At 37.4% G+C, this 20,884-nt stretch overlaps 3 protein-coding genes across 4 annotated transcripts; 2 read left to right on the top strand and 1 right to left on the bottom strand.

The window, feature by feature from the left end:
• The first annotated feature begins 337 nt into the window (after nucleotides 1-337).
• Nucleotides 338-8,113, top strand: fbxl3a (F-box and leucine-rich repeat protein 3a). Of its 2 annotated transcripts, none has more exons than XM_030124150.1 (5): nucleotides 338-545; nucleotides 1,487-1,868; nucleotides 1,972-2,094; nucleotides 3,201-3,372; nucleotides 4,346-8,113. In XM_030124150.1, exons 2-5 carry the CDS (start codon nucleotides 1,488-1,490, stop codon nucleotides 4,984-4,986), a joined length of 1,317 nt encoding a protein of 438 aa, XP_029980010.1. In that variant the 5' UTR covers nucleotides 338-545; nucleotide 1,487; the 3' UTR covers nucleotides 4,987-8,113. The 2 variants fall into 2 exon arrangements, with proteins under 2 accessions (XP_029980010.1, XP_029980009.1); XM_030124149.1 differs by having other exon boundaries at nucleotides 340-607.
• An 820-nt stretch (nucleotides 8,114-8,933) lies between these two features.
• cln5 (CLN5 lysosomal BMP synthase) lies at nucleotides 8,934-12,627 on the bottom strand. Its single transcript, XM_030125847.1, is given in 5 exon segments — nucleotides 8,934-9,277; nucleotides 9,279-9,595; nucleotides 10,656-10,881; nucleotides 11,079-11,253; nucleotides 12,443-12,627. Coding segments are annotated over 5 exon segments (996 nt in total). The 5' UTR covers nucleotides 12,550-12,627; the 3' UTR covers nucleotides 8,934-9,106.
• Nucleotides 12,628-13,889: 1,262 nt separating this feature from the next.
• LOC115412334 (glutamine amidotransferase-like class 1 domain-containing protein 3A, mitochondrial) lies at nucleotides 13,890-20,228 on the top strand. The gene is made up of 4 exons (XM_030124769.1): nucleotides 13,890-14,126; nucleotides 17,306-17,477; nucleotides 17,636-17,834; nucleotides 19,691-20,228. Exons 1-4 carry the CDS (start codon nucleotides 13,932-13,934, stop codon nucleotides 19,884-19,886), a joined length of 762 nt encoding a protein of 253 aa, XP_029980629.1. The 5' UTR covers nucleotides 13,890-13,931; the 3' UTR covers nucleotides 19,887-20,228.
• Nucleotides 20,229-20,884: the final 656 nt, after the last annotated feature.

Genomic DNA, 20,884 nt, shown 5'->3' with positions numbered 1-20,884 from the left:
CTAGTCAAATACTTTCTTTTGATACGAGCAAAGCACATGTTTACACGTGTAAAGCAATGCGGTAAGAAGCAAATTGCAGAAATTACCAAATTTCTTCAGTATTGTAATACATTCAGCACTAATTTGTTTTACATTTTGACACGATTGATGAATAAATATTTAGTGCTTGTGCAAAGTCTGTTTACACGGATCTGATCATAATGAAAATTAAAATTAAAAAAAATGGAAAACAGGTTTTTTTTTTCAACTTAGGAGTCATCAACTGAATAGAGACGATCTTTACCAACAGCCATTTCGCATTGGATTTCCCATGGTGCACCGCTGGAGTCACAACAACACTTCGCCATTTCAGTTTTGGGGGGGGCCCGTAACTCCCGCGAAGGAATTAGGTCAACTGAGCGGAGGTGCTTGGCTCGGTCCGTTTCTTCACTGAAAACATCTTTTACTCTTGTCGATCATTAACGGCTCTGGTATTGTGCTCCGATGCGTGTTATTTGGTTCGTACGAATGAGTTTTTCTAGCGTGGGCCCGGGCTGAAGTGTCAAGTGAGTTGTCGGATTTTCCTAACAGCTAACAGCTAGCAAGCTAGCTGAGTGTAAACATCAAGGTAGGATGGGTGGCCGACACTGTCTGTCAGTTGTTGTAGTTACACTAGTAAACGTCTCTGTTTGTAATCACTCATCGATTATTCTCTAGTGTGTAATTGTGTTATAACCTAGAAATAGCCTTGTACCATATTGTAGCTAAATACCTAGCGTTAAATGATCCTGTAGCTGTAGCTAACCTCGCTGACTCGTTTACATTCATGTACACTGTCACTGCGTTGGTAAACAGCCGGCAGTGGAAACGTTTTGTGATTCATTTATACATGTCTGGGCATCTTTGCAAAAGGCAAATTGTGTAGGACAGCTGGTGCATATAGAATGTAACATTTCCCCCATTAAATGCTAAACGTGGCCTTGTGCGTATGTACATTGATATCATGATGCTAATTAATCACAACGTGCACTGTTTCTGATACTGACTCAAGTTTGAATTGCATTGTAACTGAGTGGTCAGGTTTAATTACTACATATAGCACCAATGTGTCAGGTTGACGTTGACTTCTAAGAATGGTGAACAATATCTGTTTCATAAAGAAGACAAATGAGCAAGAACCACTCCCACCCACTCTAGGCAGGACAGCTACAGTTACAGTAGTATTGTTATGTATGTCAAATCCAGGATAAACGATAGAAGGGGATATGCATATTTACAAACTTAGAAGTGCTATCACACTATCATCACTTTTACAAAATACTGTGACAAAAATAACATGAGACCTCTTACATAAAACAAGAGGGACCTCATTGAAGACATTGGGATCTAAGCTGAGATGTAGAGCCACTGAGAATAGTATGAGTAGCCACTTGTTAAATAAGTGCTGAATTCAGTAAGTCCTTACTTTCTCGTATATGATGGTAACAAATGTATTTCCTCTGTTCAGAATGAAGCGGATGAAAGGAGGCGAGGAGGGCAGCCATGGTTCCTCAAGCGAAAGCCCACCAGAGGCTCACAAAAAGATGCGGAAGCAGATGAGTGAGGAGTCTGAGGCAGTGGAGGCCAGTGAGTCACCAGACAGTAACTGGGCACGGCTGCCTCAGGAGCTACTGCTCCACATCTTTCAGTACCTTCCTCTGCTGGACCGGGCTTATGCCTCTCAGGTGTGCCGTGGGTGGAATCAGGCCTTTCACATGCCTGAGCTGTGGAGATGTTTTGAATTTGAGCTCAACCAACCAGCCAGCTCCTACCTTAAAGCCACACATCCTGATCTCATCAAGCAGATCATTAAGAGACACTCCAACCACTTGCAATATGTCAGCTTCAAGGTGAGACATGCAAAAGTAGTAGTTTGTGAATCTGGACTGAATTTTTTTTCTAGTTCTGTCTAGTTTATGAATTTGAAATCTACATGTTTGTTTGTACTTGCAGGTGGACAGTAGTACAGAGTCTGCAGAAGCAGCATGTGACATTCTTTCACAGCTGGTGAATTGCTCACTGAAGACCTTGGGGCTCATCTCTACAGCGAGACCCAGTTTTATGGAGGTTCCAAAGGTATAATCACTAGAAACAGGAGGGCTGTGCATGCTTCTACAAACCTGTGTCTCTGATTTACAAGCAAATCAGTTGGAATGCAGTGCAGTTCTGTCCTGTTTTATTGATCACATATCACTAATGCATTTTTACGGTGTTATCATGAGCTTATCTTATGCCTAGTATGGAGTGAGGAGGTTGCTCAAACAGTGGCTATTCTCACACATGTCCAAGGACGAGGAAGTAATAACTCAAAAGATGTTGTTTTTACAAGTGTTATTTTGTCTGCTTAAGTGCACACTGAGATCTTTCCCTGAGCTCTTGAACCTCACATTGCCCTTGGAAACAGGTGCCATTGCATATGTCAGTTTATACCTAAAATAAACAAGCTTTACCATCCTTCACTGCCCTGAAAAACCTCAAATGGTTGGAGAGTTTTAAATTATAATTTTCCGGGCCTGGAAACACCATTACATTTCAATGAAAGTATAAGTGAAAGTATTGGAAACAAAGTTTTAGGGCTGAAAACTCCTTTAGGCTACAAGGTGGTGTGGTGGCACGCAGGTTAATTGTCCTGTTGATGCCCCTAATCACAATGCTGGTGAAGATCTGGAGTTGGTCCCCAAGTGCCCTCAATGGCAGCTCACAGCTAGTCATGTGCTACGTGCTAATGCTAATTACTCATGTTAATGCAGATACTGTGTATGTATTATGATGGGTAAAATGCAGAGACCAAATTTCCCTACAGTGATAATAAAATGAGTTAACCTTGACCTTAATCTCTAGAATACCTTAAATATTGTGAAAAAAATTCAACAAATATTCACAACGGTGGATTAACAGTCAAACATTTCAGTGAAAAAAAGCATATTGCTTTTAGAGCAATAAAATAAATTAGTTTTAGGGTTGGTTTTTCTTTTGAGGGGATGAAGAATGTTTTTTACTGTTTTTCAGTCCTGATAAGCTCTAGTGAAATTCACAAACCAAGACATTAAATCTGTCAGATTCAGACACTCTAGAAAAATTTAAAAATGTTCTTCACCTACTTTAAGATTGTTTGTGAATGAACCTTGTATTTTACATTTTCTAGAATGTTCTAATTTGTTGCCAATCTTGTTCGTCCACAGTCTCACTTCATCTCAGCTCTAACTGTGGTGTTTGTCAACTCCAAATCATTGTCTTCACTGAAGATTGATGACACGCCGGTGGATGACCCATCTCTGAAGGTGCTGGTGGCAAACAACAGTGACACCCTGAAGCTTCTGAAAATGAGCAGCTGTCCTCATGTCTCCCCAGCAGGTACAGTGACATGCCGATGCAGCTTTGTCATCTTGTTGGCATATGTTCATTTTTTCATGCTATTGTTGGTGATGTTGAAAGCAGAATTTCTGTGAACAAATTTTTCAAACCTGTGCATTTATGTTTTCAGTAACATGTTTCTGATTTTCAGTCACAAGACAGCAAATGTTTTCCACATTTTGTGGTTTTCTTTAAAAGCTTGTAATTTTCTTTTCTGCCCTTACATGTTATTGTCATTTCTTGTTGTAGAACGACAACTGGCAAGCATTATATGAGTATATCCTTCTGTTCATACATACATTTTCCTGGAAACATTTTAAAGCATTTCTACATTCTCAACATAGGAGCAGAAATTAGGGCTGACCAGAACGCCTTGAAGATTTGGTCTGTTGACAACAAACTTAAATCTTGTGATAGCTGTTAAAAGTGGTAGTTTTGAGTGTTACAGCACTTATCTAAAATAACCAGCAGTGACACTGTAGCAGTAACAAATGGCAGGCTACTAGTTATGACTAAACTTGCACAATGTCTCAAAAAAGTCAAGCCTCCGGAGTATCCAGAAGAAAATTGATGATCACAGTAAAGAAGGAACTGGCAGACTTTCTGAAAGGCAGGTCAAAACCTGATCCTAGTCCTTTTGGGTGGGGGAGATAAAATGCAGACTGTTATCTGTGTTTAGCAACTGTCACAAAGTTGTCTGCTTTGCACCCCTTATCTAATCAACCCCTTCAGATTTTTTAAAACTGGCTTTACGCTAAACAAAGAATGTGAAGTTATAGATTTTCCTGCTATGCAAACTAAAGCAATTTAAGCAGGAGGCCCATGTCAAAGGTCCACACAGGTTAGCCCCCCCCAACCCAACCCTAATTTTTATGTTGTTGATTTTATGTTTCGTCTCTAATAATGGAAGGTTTTTGGTCATAAACAATAAATGACTAGCGGTATAAAAGAATAACTGTGTCCGTGTTTACAGGGATTCTGTGTGTGGCAGACCAGTGTCACGGCCTGAGAGAACTTGCCCTCAACTACCATCTCTTGAGCGATGAACTGCTGTTGGCCCTCTCCTCTGAGAAACACGTCCACCTGGAACACCTGCGTATCGATGTAGTGAGCGAGAACCCAGGCCAGCACTTCCACACCATCAAGAAGAGCAGCTGGGATGCGATGGTGCGGCACTCGCCCAAATTCAATCTGGTCATGTACTTCTTCCTGTATGAGGATGAGTTCGGCCCTTTCTTTAATGACGAAATCCCTGTCACGCACCTCTACTTCGGCCGCTCTGTTAGCAAGGAGGTGTTAGGCCGGGTGGGCCTCCATTGCCCCCGTCTAGTGGAGCTGGTGGTGTGTGCAAATGGGCTGCGTCCCTTGGATGAGGAGCTGATCCGCATTGCTAAACACTGCACCCAGCTGTCGGCCATTGGCCTGGGTGAGTGTGAGGTTTCCTGTAGTGCTTTTGTGGAGTTTGTGAAGATGTGCGGCCGTCGGCTCTCTCAGCTGTCCATCATGGAGGAGGTGCTGATTCCAGATCACAAATACTCCTTGGATGAGATTCATTGGGAGGTTTCTAAGCACTTGGGCCGAGTCTGGTTTCCAGACATGATGCCAACTTGGTAAAGGCAAGCTAGAGGGGTTTGAAGTTTGTGAAATACAACATCGACGCCCTCCATGTTTGCATTAAATGTTCAGCAGTAGCAGAAGATTTGGTGTCAACATGGTGAACAGAAATTAGTGGAATTCCTGTTCATAGTGGGTGAGGTATGTAATATGGCACCTGACTACTGCACAATGCTATCATGTCATGCAAATACCACAGAAATCTCTGCGTGTTAACTAAATGGAATCATGCTTCGCCTAATCCTGTGACTGAACCCACCCGGCTGGTGGCTTCGCGCATTGAACAATCAGATGAAGAAAGAGGACTTAAAGTAATGTTTTTACAGTTGCGAAGTGCTCTCTACAGACGCTGTAGCCTGGTTATTATTATCTATATTATGAGAGATGTCAGTAAATAAATGTATATGTGTGTGTGTGTGTGTGTGGGTGCGTGCAGGAGTGACTGTTGTTTCAATGTTTTTCAACATTGTGGAGTAATTTGGGATAATTAAGCGCATAATAGCATGTTGTTACACTACCACTTGGCCTACCTAAATCCAGTCTGGGATAGCAGCTCTGCACTCTGTAACACAGTGTGGCATTATTTGTGCATATTATGTGACAGACTGTGTTTTGTAAGGTGTAGCTGAGAAGGAGGTCGTTGATTTACAAAAGCGCAGTTGCATCCTACACCTCACTTCAGACTAATTTAAAGTGAAGAGTAGTGTTGATTACATCTGGCTTCTCCTTATTTGAGCTCTATCATGCTTGGTGAAAAAAATTATACAATTCCAGGAGTTGTGCGTGTGTGTATAATGAAAATGAAAAGCTGGCTAGAACAGAAATGTGTATATTGGTCTCTATTTGTGATGTGAAGGTGTACAGTGTTGACTGATGTCATGGATTTTGATTTTCTCCTAGTTATGCAGATTTTTTTTTCCTGCATCACACTTAAATTGGCTTGACAAGTGAATTATCTTTGTTTAAAAGATAAAGGTGTCTGTACAGTGATAGATTTCCTAAGCACTTTACAAAAATACCAAATACAAAGCAGGACCTTCTGTTTAAGGGCAGTTAATCCTCCTATCAACACAAACATTTAGTGGTCTGTTTTGTCTTAGTTGCATCCAGTTTTAAATGATTATTTATACTGTACCTGGTTCTGATTTATCAGGACAGTATGTCGTAGTAATAAGGGTATTCTTACTGAGGAAAACAATCAAGAGAAATAATTCTATGTATATATAGATAGTGAACAGAAATGTCTGAATTTGAAGGTTGATAATGGCAAGTGTCCGGCCTTCGTGGTCAGATTGTTTCGTATTCATTCAACAATACGCTAGCTTACAACATTGCACGCTGGGAATGCGAAAGGCTTTTTGTTTCTCAGGTGCATTAAATAATTATATTGCCTATATAGGTTTCATTTGTATCTTCTGCTATTTGCCTGTTGAAGCTCTAAACCTTGGCTCTTTGTATTGAATATCTGCCCTCCTATTAGCCCATGTTTGCTCTGTGTTGTGTCATCGCATAGTATAAAAAAAAGAGAAAAAAAAAAAAACGAGGAGAGAAAGCAGTATTCATTTTGTCATTACAAACACTGTCCCGGCAGCCGTCGTCCGTGCTCCCGTCCAAACATCCACTCGCTTCAGTTGAAAGAGATTTGGCAAGTCAGATGAGTGAAACAATCTTTTTCCTTTAAGAAGGAAGTCAATTGCATCTGTATATAAAACGCTGTGTGTTTGATTATTATGAATAGAAATGTACTTATTTCTGTATTTCACCCTCTGTCAGGGTTTGAAGTTTCTTTAACCAATGGCTCTCGTCTTTTATAAACCAGAGTGCAAGTTATCCTTTACTAGATGGATCTTTTTCATACTGTAGTCATTAGAGAAGATGAGCAGTGTAATTTATTGATATGGATACAGCTTTTGTAATTAATTTGTGTTTTTCGGTTATAGAAAAGAAGCAATCATCGTAACCTACAAGCAGATCAACAGCAAGCTTTTCTTTTGGAGGGGTTTGACTCCTCCAGCTCTGTCCTGATTATTTTCTCACATACACAAGGTCCAAACGTTTCGACTCCACCACGACTGAACAAAGCAGAGAGATTTTTTGCAAACAAAAGTCAATTTAATCTCAAGCAAAATCAGACGGATTACAACTATCCGTGCACTCATTTTTGCAGGAAAAATAGTCAACACTTGTGGCTTTAGTTGTGTTAAGGAGGATTTCATTTCCTGCAGGACAATAGCACTAAAAAATACAATGAAGCTGTCGCACAGAATGAGAAAGGACTGCAGGTGTCGATGCTTTCCCTCTAAGGTTACCAGGTTAACGATGGGGAAAACAAACAAACAAAAAAAATCTAGCAAAGGACAGCGCACAACCTGGATAATTCTGCAAAAAGTGGTCAGAAATGAGAAAAAGTTAAATCATGTACAGACTTGACTGTGTTTATTATTAAAGTATATGTGATTGTTTTATTTAAATTTGGCCAAATGCACTACACTGGTGGTGGACAAACATTTGGACATTACTGCATCTCTTTTAGGATCTGTAGGTAACCTGATTTTGAGGTTTCATATTTCTTGCAAGGGTCCGTTTCCTGTAATCCAGATCATATGAGATTTTCACAGAACTGTAACGTAGACTACAGCTGAAACGTGTTAGTATTATTGGATGGAACTAACGTAGTCTATTGATAGTACAGGTCTTTTATCACCAAAAGTAGGCACCTGCTCGTGTACAGTAACATATCTCCTGATTATGTTTCAGAGTTTCTGCAGTGCATTAGACCATTGCCATAACAGCAGCTCTAAAGTTAAACTCATTTTATTGATTGAAGATAAAGCAGTAACTAATAATAAATACTGAAAAAAGGGTTATTTTCTGGCTTTGATTTGGAAATCCAGAAAATTTCAGAAATGCAAAGAGGGAAGGATATTTACTTTTCATCCTTATGCATCTTTGTTTGATTTATTCAAAGCCAGTCTTTGTTATTTGGAGTAAACTGGTGTTGTCCTTTAGTTTTGCTTCTGTATGGCAAATGCTTTGTCTACTTTGCTTTTCTGGTCACCTGTCTTAAAATTCAAATTATTGTTTTGGACATGTGATCTTATACTGGTAATAAAAGGTTGTGAATGTATTCTTGGTGTCTGTCATTGAAACACTGCAATACATCATGATGCACTCAACACACTTTAATTAAAAATGTTAAGGTAAAAAAAATTAGACGTATGTACATTTTTCAAACTGTAAACATCTGATTCATAACATTTTGGTGTAACGGCATTAATGTCATCCATGTAGCTTTGTGTTAAGTTATTATAGAGCTTGTATTTATTCCCAGTATCTGTCTAGAAATGCAAGTGAGAGCTCAAAACAGGATTATCAGTGTGATTTTGAGAAAAAGGATCTCATGTACAGTCCACTTATGAGCTGGTTACATAATATATTAAGTTCAGAGTAGGTTAAAAGTGAAAAATAATTCCAGAACAGCTACAAAAATGGACCTTGATGCTGAAAAGCTGATTGTGAAAAATATTCTCTTAAGTTAATAAAGCAAAAATGACATTCATTTCTTTCACCTTAACCCATAAAGACCCAAACAGCTGCTGGTGACCAAAAGCATTTACTCCTGATGATCCACTAATCCTATCAATACATACAAATAGTTGGTGTAAAATGCTGTTTGTCATCTTTTCATGGTCATCAGATATGACCCATTTGGATGTTCAGAGGCTCCGCAGTGAACATGGAAACACTGTCATCTTCTACATTGATTCAACAGTAAGTGGAGTTGGATCAATGACAGTGGATGGAGATGCTTGTTTTCTCATTCAGTTATGGATATATTTGCTGAAAAAGTCACTTTTTCTTCAGTTTTCTGTGTTGTAAAATAATAACCTTTGAATTTACTCAGAATTTTAATGAACATATACATGATCAGTGAATTAAATACTGACACAAAATACAGACCATAATATTATAATAAATGTGATAAATCACTTAAAAAAGGTTAAATCTAAAAGTTTTATTTGGGCACTGCCACAAAAGTAGCTCTGGGTCTTTATGGGTTAACTTTGAGGATTTCCAGTTTTATTACCAATACTGCTCTTAAATTATCTCTGCTGGAACATTAAGGCAAAGGCACTTCTTCATATGTAATCTGCACATAAGGAGGTTTCATTGGCAGATGCCAGTATTCAAAGTTGTAGTAAAGGTAGAAACTCTTGTCCAACACGACCTTCTCGTAAGCCTCCAACAAACTAAGAGCCAAGTCTGTGAACGACTGGTGAGGTCTGAACTGGGTGGTAAAATTTGCGGATGTCCATCGCCAGGTTCTTGAGAGCAGGCTGTCCGAATATGGCGCTGTCGTTTCCCAGATATGTTGGCTCTCCGCTGTACAAGTAGATCTTTGTGTAGTTGGTTTGTGTTCGGCTGGATAGTTTGGCTCCCAATTCAGCCAGTTTCCTGTATGTGCGGTGGACAAACTGGGAGCAGTCATAAGACTCAAACCACACTGTGGCATTAGGGCTCGGCTCAGAGCGAACAGTCCAGGTCTCATAGTAGATCCCAGTCTGGTTGTCTTCCTGGACCCACTGGGCCATGTCATTAAACTGAGTCCCTACAAAAACAAACATTCTGTTACCAGTTGGACAAGCCACAAGCCCCACTTAAGTCATTTAAAAATCAAATGTGTTTATTTCGTGGATATGGAAACGGCCCAGAATAACTTTTTTTTAGTCTTTTTAAACCATGTCTGCTTCAAGAGTGTTTATTCCTACTGAAGATGTAAACATTTTAAAAACCAAAAAACATGACAACAATATATTAACTATTTAAAAAGGCTGGGTTCTACAAATACTGGAGCAGAACTGTGTACAATACTTGAGACTGACTCTTTCATCATGATGAAGACTCATGCCATCTACTGCCCACTTATAACTTGGTGGAAATATTTAAATACTTAAATAAAAGTACTAATACCACTCTGAAAATACTCCACTACAAGTTCCATATTTTTATAAGCATGTAAAAAGTATGAAAAGTAAAAGGTGTCACTGTGCAGTAAAGCGGTCCCAGTCAGTTGTTTTGAGTCAGTTTACTGTTGGATGTATGTGCCTGTTGTTGTTTACTACTGTAGATGATTAAGGTTGAGCTGATTTTTAACTTTGTTAGGCATTTTAATCATCAGCAATGGACCGCATTCTGTAAAATGATCATATGTTTGTCCTGTGACAACCATGTTTCTTATAAAAAAAAGTCACTTTTTCATGATCTCAGGGCTGTTTTCAACTTTTACAATGCAATTTTACAGCTAGGTACAGCTAGTACAGTTAGGTCAATTCTGTCAATTCACAAAGGAAACACTTCATCCTTCTGTTTATCATGTGGTTTTCATTGCACAGGAAGGAGATGAATTGTAAAATGAAAAGAAATCAAAGCACATTCAGTAAATGTAGTGGAATGAAACAAAAATACTTGCTTCTAAGATATAGACGAGTAAATGTATCATCAAATACAGTACAAGTACCTCCTATGTTTACATGAGTAAAAGTATTTAGTTGCATTCCACTACTGTCCTGAACACAATGTACAGTCTACAGCACAGTCTTTATATGGATCTGTCAAAAAATATGATTGCAGATTCTAAAACACAAATACTCTCAGAAGTGAACTCTTACCAGTAATTTCTCCTACTTTCTCCAATGTGCCATTTTGTGACCAGTGTAAGTCATCTATGCCTTCAAAGAAGCACGCAGCTCCCTGGTTGCACCAAAACGGTGCATAGACCTCGGGTCGAATGTGAGGAAAGGTGCAATTGCCCAGTTGAAACAGCTCATACCACTCCATGGTGTAGTTGGTTCCTGTCTCTGCACTACTGAACCCAACAGCATCATGCATGATATGCTGTGAACGAAGAGTACACCGATTATGTATTGTTTATGGAGCAACAGTGTTAAGAAGAAGAAAAAATAAATCAGATGCACTAGAAAGGTTACACTGCAAAAAATGTAAATATATGTGCAACAAACTGGTGTTCTTAATCTTAATCTTTAAAATGAAATAAAACATCAAAGTGATTTCAGGTGGATTCATGAACTTACTAATTTCCCCAGCACATCCCCATACTTGAACTCCCACACAGGTGTTTGTAGTCGATAGACTGAGATGACATCACTGTCTCTCATGTAGGGTATCCGTCCTTCAGGGTCACCCGTTGGACAGAATGGGTAAAGGGCTTCACAGTAAGAGTCCACATCAGGCCGACGATCAAAGCGTCTGTTGGTAACATCAGAGAATCACTACAAAGACCAAGAAGAGTTTAGGCCTAAATAAACTCCTTATACAGTTGACCACACTAGATATTATTATTATTGTTATTGTTATTATAGTAGTTATATTTATATAGTAAGTATATCTAGGGTTCACAAATACAACACAGAATATCAATATAGGTTAATAGAAGAGCTGTAACAATTATTCAATAACTCAATTCATGGTCAACTACTAAATTAATAATTGAGCATTTTGGTAATCCAGTAGTTACTTCTTGTCATGACGAATATAGTAATTCATAATAAGTAATTCTAGCTTCTTATTCATTATCTGCAGATATGTTCTTGGGGTTTGGTTAACAAAGACTGATATTTTTTTATGAATATTGAACGTTTCATAGAAACAAACATCTAATCAATTAAATAAGGAATGAAAAGATTAACTAATAATGAAAATACTAGTTACTAGTTGACTCGAGTTGTAACCAAAGTTGTGGTTTGATCCCTTGACATGAACCAGGTATAAAAGAGATAGATAGATAGATAGATAGATAGATAGATAGATAGATAGATAGATAGATAGATAGATAGATAGATAGATAGATAGATTAGTTTATTAATCCCAGGGAAATTTAAAGACCATGAGTATAAAACAATAACTCACTTTTTTGCATGGTAGGCATGTTAATACATCACAGATCATAATCTCTAGTACTTCAAAAATAAAAATAAATAATTTTCATACATTGTCTTTGATTTTTCCCCTCAGAATGATTTTTTGTCTTAATAAAAATAACTTACAAAGTCAGTAAAGTCAAGCCGTATATTTAGCTACTTGAAGGTATTGTTGCTCAAGATCCTCCATTTTCTTAATCGTTATACCTAAATAATGTCAGAATTACACTGGAGTTTTTAAGGCAAAGACATTACAAAAATTCCGAAGCCCATAATTTCTACAGTCACATGAACGCACCACCTATTTTTTTTTTAGAAGTTGTCTCCATGTTCTCTCGTTTACAGATATTGTCTTATTTTCCTCCTCTGTACAAAAATTCATAGTTCATATAATAAACTGATTAAACTTCCAGTTAATTGTCATATTTTCTGTTTTTTGTTTAAATTTCCACAACTGTGTCACATGACTAGTAAGTTGCAGAGCAGAAGCAGGGTGGAGGTTGTGTTCAAGTTCCTACCTGTAGGGAACGGGCCACTCCTGCCGTCGGTGTCCATTATTCCTCAACTGTGCAACTACATTAAAACACAGGAACAGAATGAAACACAGGACAACCGTGTGAGTCATATTAAAACCTCGTAAACAGCATGTAAAGCAGAAACTAGCACAGCAGCCACCCCATAGTCCTCTCTGTCTGAGCGCACTTCCGCATTAAGGGTCACATGGTTTTGTTGATGCTATAAGATCACGTGACAAGACAAAAAAGTTACTGCTGAAAACCGGAAGCAAAAATATGTGAGTATGTACAAGTCCTCAAGGCTTAGAATATTTAGTTATATGAAAAAAAGTTTGGTACATTTCTCCCTACTGTTTCTCTAGCATTTTTTCTTTTCTTTTTGAAATTTACTCTCATTAACCTTTTCATGCATGAATTATGAGTACCTTAGTCAGTATTTTTTTCTTGAGTATTTTTATTCCTCCTTAGGCATGAAAACAGCAATGCAATTGAATTTTTTTTATAAACCTATTTTTCGTGGAGTTACAGAAATGTCCACTCAGATGGACACCATGCATTTAATTTTTGAAGCAAAGAAACGTGCATTTTAAACTCATCATCAGAAAGTGATATACTGTGTGAAAACTATGAAATAAAAACATTTTATAATGAGTGCTAATCATATGTTTTCTCACATTTTTTTTTCCCCATATTCTAATACTAGTTATTACTCATTTCATGTAGATAATATCCTCCTGAGACCCAGGAAATTGACAATTTTAGCTTATTTACATTAAAAAATGGTCTTGATTGGAAACGGCATAATGCAACAGTTTTTTCAGATACAGTTAAAAAATTATTTTTATTTATTGATTGATTTTTTTTTAATGGAATGTCCTTTGCAATGGACAGTATTTTTTAAGTGAAACTGTCAAACTTTTGTCCCCTACAGAGGACGAAATGCATTGCTGGGTCTCAGGAGGATATGCAAAAAAAAAAACAAACAAAAAAAACCTTTTTGTTTCAGAAAACTGTTACAGTCTAATGACAATTAGCAATTGATTTACACTAAAACATGTTACTGCAGATCAGGTTTATCAAGAGCAGCAAAGTTACAATAATTGTATGAATTGCAGCATTTGGGATGATGCATCAGCTCCACTGTGTTGGCTGATATGAAACTAAAACAACAAAATCCATGAACATACAAGAGAACAGCTGTAGAATAACTGTCCACTGGAGTGACCAATATGCATGAAAGGGTTAAATACAACTTTTTTTTCTTTTTTCTCTCAAAATATTTTGGTCTTTTTTTTTTTTTTTCCTACATTTTTTTTTAACCTTCAGCGTAGTCCTAACCCTTCGTAATAAATATCTCAAGAAGTATAATACATAGTAGCGTAGCAGCAGTAATTAGATTTGTCCACACGGGGGCGTTCAAGGCCAATTAAACTGGTCATCAGTCGGATTGCAATGTGCAGAAGAAGAAGTACCGCTCGGCTGTCAGTCCACCATGCTCACCCTGCTGCACCACTGTGGTCGGAACTTGGTGACATTCAGGACTTTTCAGGCTGTGAACAGAAGTTACTACTCCACACAGATGGGTAAACGCGTGGCCGTGGTTTTGGCGGGCTGTGGGGTTTATGACGGCAGCGAAATCCACGAGGCCTCCGCGGTTTTGGTTCACCTTAGCAGAGGAGGTGCAAGTGTAAGTTATTAGTCTGATCTGTGGAAGTGTGCTGCGTGTGTTTTGTGTGTGTTCATGGTAGAGAGCTGGCCGTTATTTTTAGTCAACTCTGATGTGACCTGAGATTAAGTCTCAGTTTGTCATTTGCATATTGAGATTATATTCAAGTTTATCTGAAGTGTCAGTCTCTAAAGGTAAAGGACGCTGCACACACAGGTGTTTTAACCCCTCTGTTTCCCAACAGGCCTTAAAAACCCATACCCAATATGCCCTTTCTCATAAAAAAGAAACCAATTAAACAGTTTTATCTCCAATAGAATAAATCAGCTAATTCAAACAATAATGGAAACTCAAACGTGATATGTAACTAAGTACTGCACAGATTTGGGGTACTTCATACTTCTACTCTACTACATGTTGGAGGAAAATATTGTACATTAACTGCACAACATTTGTCTGACAGATTTAGAGATTCTCCCAATGACAGTTTTTCATCCCCTCACTGTTCACTGAAAACCTCTAATTTCTTGATTACCTCCGCCAAGGAGGTTATGTTTTTGCCAGGGTTTGTTTGTCTGTTTGTCTGTCCGTTAGTGTGCAACATAACTCAAAAAGTTATGGACAGATTTTGATGAAATTTTCAGGGTTTGTTGGAAATGGGATAAGGAAGAAATGATTAACTTTTGGGGGTGATCGGGGGTGGGGGGGCCCACGGGGGTGCCCACTGATTAGCCTTGGCGGAGGTCTGCGCTCTCCGAGTGCTTCTAGTTATGAATGTAATAAACTGATGCATTAAATTAAAATTCTCCTCCTTAAGTTTAATAAATTCTTTAAAACCTTGGATTCACTGGTAGGCTAAATCCATATCCAAGAAGTTTAAAACAAAACTGTTTTCCTTTGCTCATAAAAAGATTATTTAGGTCATGCTTTCTTGCAATAATATATATATAATGATTTTATATGTAAAGCATGTTGTGCTACATTTCACTGGATGAAAAAGTGCAGTATAAATAAAGATTTGTTGATTAATTGATAATCTTACAGAATATGATGCATTGCTGTAGCTTAAACCACCCAATAGTTTAAGTCACAGGTGTCAAACATGTGGCCCGGGGCCCAAAACTGGCCCGCCAAAGTTTCCAATCCGGCCCGCGGGATGAATTTGCAAAATGCAAGTTAGGGCATCGAACTCAAAAAATAATATCATAATAACCTATAAATAATGACAACACCAGTGACGTGCAGTCAGAGGAGGCAGGGGAGGCAGAGCCTCCCTTGTCAATCTTGAAAAGAAAAAAAACTTCACTATAAAATATAATAAATGTTGATCATTGTCAGCTGGTATGTCCTATAAACTCATTTTCTGTTTGAATCCAATATTGTTATTATTATTATTATAATTATTTTTTTGTCAATTAGAATAGCAGAATTTTCGCATGCTCCGTTCAAATACAGGGAGGAGATGCGCTGTGAGGCAGCGCTGTGCTGTGCCTCCAGGAGAACTGTCTACTCCCCTCATGAACTCTGCTGGTACCCGATGAAAATATTGTGTCGCTGTCCCTGTATATATTGCAGTTAAAATGCTTTCAAACACTCTGATTATATGCTCTATCCTTCCATAATCTGCATAACGTATGGAATGTATTTCTGTAATGTGTTTAGGCTCGCAGATTAAACATAAAACCGCAGTGAAAAAGTCACTATGGGAGGCAAACAGTACCCCTGCCTCATGATAGATGGCGCCAGTAAGTCCACAGATTCATTCGCTTATAATCTTCTTCGTTCTTTTTTATACATTTTAATTCACCTCAGCAAAAATGGAGGATTACATTTCATGTACAAATAAACGTAAGACCATAAACTTTTTTTTATTTTTAGTTTGAAATAGCTCTTTTTGAAGGTTCCCTGTTGAGTTCCTGCCAGTCTACCTATGCTGACTTGATGCACAGCCCATATACCCAGGCCATTCCTTTTGCTCACTCTCTCTATTCCAGTTTCTCAGGCCACCATATATTTGTAGATCTGGCTCTGAAAGAGTCAGTGCCTCCCCAGCCATGAACCCCACTGCACGTCACTGGACAACACCATATGTTTGTCTTTGATTTAGTGCAAAAAACATTCAATTATGAAAATATTTACATTAACAGACTATCCTTTAACAACAAAATTGGAAAAACCTGAACAAATAAGAACAACCTGAAATGTTGAAAGAAAATTAAGGGCAATTTTAACAATATTCTGCCTGTTACTAAATCTTTTGTGCCTTTGTAGATCTGATCTGTAATGCACATGTGTAAATGATAAGTTGAGGCATAATATTGGTAAAATTGTACTTATATTTCTTAACAAATTTCATTTTTTTCCCAGGTTATTCACATCCTTGTTGTTTGGATAGTTTGTAAATGTAAATATAGGCATAATTGAATGTTATTTTTTGCACTAAAACAATTTGGAGTTGTCATTATTTGTTGGCTGCCATGCTATTATTTTACTGGTCCAGCCCACTTCAGATAAAATTGGGCTGAATGTGGCCCCTGGAAGAAAATGAGTTTGACACCCCTGGTTTAAGTAGTTAAAATGAGCCCACCTTTAAACAGATATAACCGTAACACAAAACATGCACATTATGTCAGCAGACACAGACTGCATAATGACTACTTTTACTTTTCACACTTCACCTACATTTTTCAGGTAATATTTAATATATTTTTTACTCAAGTAAGATTTGGAATGTAAAATGGGTGGCTGCTGTAGAGCATTAGACTGCCTCGAGGCAGTCCAGTGCAATAACTAGAGTTATTTTAATAAATTAATATTTGAACAATGCAGTGTATGACTCAAAAAGCTGAAATAATATTGACTTAGCATTCTGTATGTGGGTCTTGTATTACCATGTATATTGCACACCTGTCAAAATGTACCTGGTGAATATTTCAAAGTATCTTTCACAATTTAATCAGAGAACTGAATGTCATTAATGCCATTACATGATAAAATTTGCATCCTTAATCCATGGACATAGAATTTTTGTCTTTTCTTCTTAGATACATGCTAATTATTTAAAGAATAAATTGATAAATAAAAGTGGAAATATTAGCCTTACTTCGTAGTGAAACCATATGTGAACAACAGAACTCAGGTATACTTTGAATAACTACAGTTGTCCATTGGCCTCTCATCCATGGTCTTTCTGTCTGCAGGTGAACATGTTTGCCCCAAACATTGACCAAATGCATGTGGTGAATCACCTCAAAGGAGAACCATCTGAGGAGAAGAGAAACGTTTTGGTGGAGAGCGCCCGGTTAGCCCGTGGGAACATCCAGGACCTGTCTAAACTCAGTGTCAAAGACCATGATGCGATTATATTCCCAGGTTTAGACTCTTTTTTTTTTTTTTTTTTTTTTTTTTCCCTAACACCTAACAGAACAGACGACTCATTATACATTGAAACATTTTAGACTGAATACACATTTGTCCTGATCAGGATCATAGGTGTTAATTTTACCTCTTGATTGTTGTTGTTTTTGTAGGTGGCTTTGGGGCAGCGAAGAACCTGTGTACATGGGCAGTGCAGGGGAAGGACTGCTCTGTAAATGATGAGGTGAAGGCTGCACTGCAAGCGTTTCACGGTGAAGGCAAACCCATCGGCCTCTGTTGCATCTCACCAGTCCTCGCTGCCAAGGTGTTTCCTGGATGTGAAATCACCCTCGGCCTTGAAAAGGATGAGAAGTATGTATTGTATGCTCTCTAAGGCAACTTTCATCTTCAACAGTACTTACTACAGTTTTATTTTATTCACTCGTCACCAGGTTGGATCTGAGTATAGAGAAACTTCACTAAAAATAAGTCAGCAGGAAATGAACTGAAAATAGTCCTGTAGCTTTAGATTGTTTACCATACATCCTCAAATACAAGTAGTGATTAGGGTCCTTATTTCCCTCACCTGCAGAACATACCAGGCCTTTATTTGAAGGAGGCTTAGAGTCTGCCATTTAGTTCTAATTTCCCTTGTTTTTTCCCTTTCATGCATGAATTATGAGAACCTTAGTCAATATTTTTTTCTTGAGTATTTTTATTCCTCCTTAGGCATGAAAAAAGCAATGCAATTGAAAATTTTTTTATAAACCTATTTTTCGTGGAATTACAGAAATGTCCACTCAGCTGGAAACCATGCATTTAATTTTTGAAGCAAAGAAACATGCATTTAAAACTTATCATCAGAAAGTGATATACTGTGTGAAAACTATGAAATAAAAACATTTTATAATGAGTGCTAATCATATGTTTTCTCACATTTTTTTCATATTCTAATACTAGTTATTACTCATTTCATGTAGATAATATCCTCCTGAGACCCAGGAAATTGACAATTTTAGCTTTTTCACATTAAAAAATGGTCTTGATTGGAAACTGCATAATGCAACAGTTTTTTCAGATACAGTTTAAAAATTATTTTTAATTATTGATTGATTTTTTTTAATGGAATGTCCTTTGCAATGGACAGTATTTTTTAAGTGAAACTGTCAAACTTTTGTCCCCTACAGAGGACAAAATGCATTGCTGGGTCTCAGGAGGATATGCAAAAAAAACAAAACAAAACAAAGCAAAAAACTTTTTGTTTCAGAAAACTGTTACAGTCTAATAACAATTAGCAATTGATTTACACTAAAACATGTTACTGCAGATCAGGTTTATCAAGAGCAGCAAAGTTACAATAATTGTATGAATTGCAGCATTTGGGATGATGCATCAGCTCCACTGTGTTGACTGATATGAAACTAAAACAACAAAATCCATGCATATACAAGAGAACAGCTGTAGAATAACTGTCCACTGGAGTGACCAATATGCATGAAAAGGTTAAGTAGAAATAGCCATAATTAGTGTGAAGCCTCATTTTGATCAGCTCCCATTTGCAATGTTGAATAAATAAATAAAAGTCCTCCAGAGTTTCAGTGAATATAATCTGTTCCTTGTTCAGTTTCGGTTTTATTGGCCAAAAATCTGTTGTACTTGTAAGTTTATACAAATAAGATCCTCTGAAAACACAAGACATACATCTGCAGTGCTCTAAGTAGAGCAGTAGAGTAATCTAAAACAAATACAGTGTTGAAAATAGTGGGAATTTTTAAGTGAATTGAATTAAACGTATAGATGGTGACGTTGTGTATAACAGGCAGTACACTGTATGACAGACACCATATTCTTTTTTTTACCTGGCCTGTATTTAGCCGTTTAGTTCATGCCGACCTCACCCCCGGCTTGTAACTGACTCCTGGTTTTTATTTCCATCTTGTCCCGGTTGACTTGTTCATATGCTTTCTTGACAATGTGTGTTGTCAGATCTTAAAAGTTCCACTATTATTTTATCACAAAACGAAAAAGTACCTGCAGTAATAGGATTCACGGTGTAATAAATTGTAATTTTCCATTGAAATAGAATAGTATTTCACAAAACATAACATAATAGAAAAATGAGATGTCTGAGACTGATGTGGTGTGACCCTCAAGGCCACGGTACAGTAGAGTTAAAGTAAGTGTTTAAGTATCTTAACACTCACTGCAGTTCGTCTTTCTTCCCTCAGGTATCCATACACTACTGACAGCGTTGCAGGTGTTTCCGAGCTCGGGTGCAAGCATGTGAATAAGAACGTCAGCGAGAGCCATGTGGATGAAAAGAACAAACTGGTCACCACCTGTGCCTTCATGTGCGAGGCACCGATTCACGAGATATTCGATGGGATTGGAGAGATGGTGAAGGATGTCCTGAAACTTGCTTAATTCTGTTGATACCTTGAAGGTGGTGGAAACAGAAATAAAATGTTGGTGAGCTAACGTTATAGCGAGCATTATGGTTGATCTCCGCTGTGCTGATGTACAGAAATAGGACAGTGATAGATTAACCTTTTGATTAAAAGCACTTCCAGACACAAATGAAAAATATATAAATTTATAGTTGTCATGTGCACAACGTGGTCTGATTTTTCAGGTTTATTATTTTGTTCTTTTTAGTTCAGTTTTACTGGATTGTATCATGAGGCAATGAAGAAACATCAGATTGGAATGGAAAGAAATAAATAGTGATGATATAAAAGGCAATTGCAATAAAACAACAATCAAAGCACAGTTTTCATTTCTCTTTATTTCAGACTCACTTAACTGAGGAGAAAGACATGTAAAATATAATTACAACATTATCCAACACAAAGTTTTCATGTCATTTACAAAAATAGTTGCTCAAAGTACGTGGCAACAAATGTTGAAAATGGAGCACCTCTTAGACTAAAAGGTGTCTTGTTTGAGGTCTTTGAATTCCAAGAAACTCTAAAAAATGTTAAAATGTCTCCATGGTTACAGCGGGGTCAAGTTATACCTATAAAAACAGCTACACTTAAACGCCATTCAAGCCTCAGGAAATCAAAAAGTGCAGTGGAATTCTTTGTTGTTTCCAAATGCACAAGTCAAAGTCAGCTTTATTGTCAGTTTTGCCATATATGCAACACATACAGAAAACTGAAATTACAAGACTCTAAGGCAGTGGTTTCCAACCTTTTTTGGCTTGTGACCCCATTTTAATATTACAAATTTCTGGCGACCCCAGACATTCAAAACTGAGACTTTTTTTTTGTCATTATTTGCTAAAATCAATTTGTTTTTGATCATGTAATAGTTTGCTATAATATGTTGCAAATAAACATTAATTTTAGACAACATTTAGGCTATATAATGTAAATTTTTATTAGTAAGTTTTAATTTTTTAGATTTTTTTTTTTTTTATC

The sequence above is a fragment of the Sphaeramia orbicularis genome, chromosome 21 (genome assembly GCF_902148855.1).
Source record: "Sphaeramia orbicularis chromosome 21, fSphaOr1.1, whole genome shotgun sequence".
Taxonomy (NCBI): domain Eukaryota; kingdom Metazoa; phylum Chordata; class Actinopteri; order Kurtiformes; family Apogonidae; genus Sphaeramia; species Sphaeramia orbicularis.
This window is presented reverse-complemented; position numbering and strand designations above follow the sequence as displayed.

Bases quoted from the DNA above. Each gene is read 5' to 3' on its own strand.
- fbxl3a (XM_030124150.1), top strand. From the start codon at position 1,488: ATGAAGCGGATGAAAGGAGGCGAGGAGGGCAGCCATGGTTCCTCAAGC. The intron at 1,869-1,971 runs GTGAGACATGCA...TTGTACTTGCAG, and splicing joins TGCAATATGTCAGCTTCAAG to GTGGACAGTAGTACAGAGTC. The intron at 3,373-4,345 runs GTACAGTGACAT...CCGTGTTTACAG, and splicing joins TCCTCATGTCTCCCCAGCAG to GGATTCTGTGTGTGGCAGAC.
- LOC115412334 (XM_030124769.1), top strand. From the start codon at position 13,932: ATGCTCACCCTGCTGCACCACTGTGGTCGGAACTTGGTGACATTCAGG. The intron at 14,127-17,305 runs GTAAGTTATTAG...TTCTGTCTGCAG, and splicing joins TTAGCAGAGGAGGTGCAAGT to GTGAACATGTTTGCCCCAAA. The intron at 17,478-17,635 runs GTTTAGACTCTT...TTGTTTTTGTAG, and splicing joins TGATGCGATTATATTCCCAG to GTGGCTTTGGGGCAGCGAAG.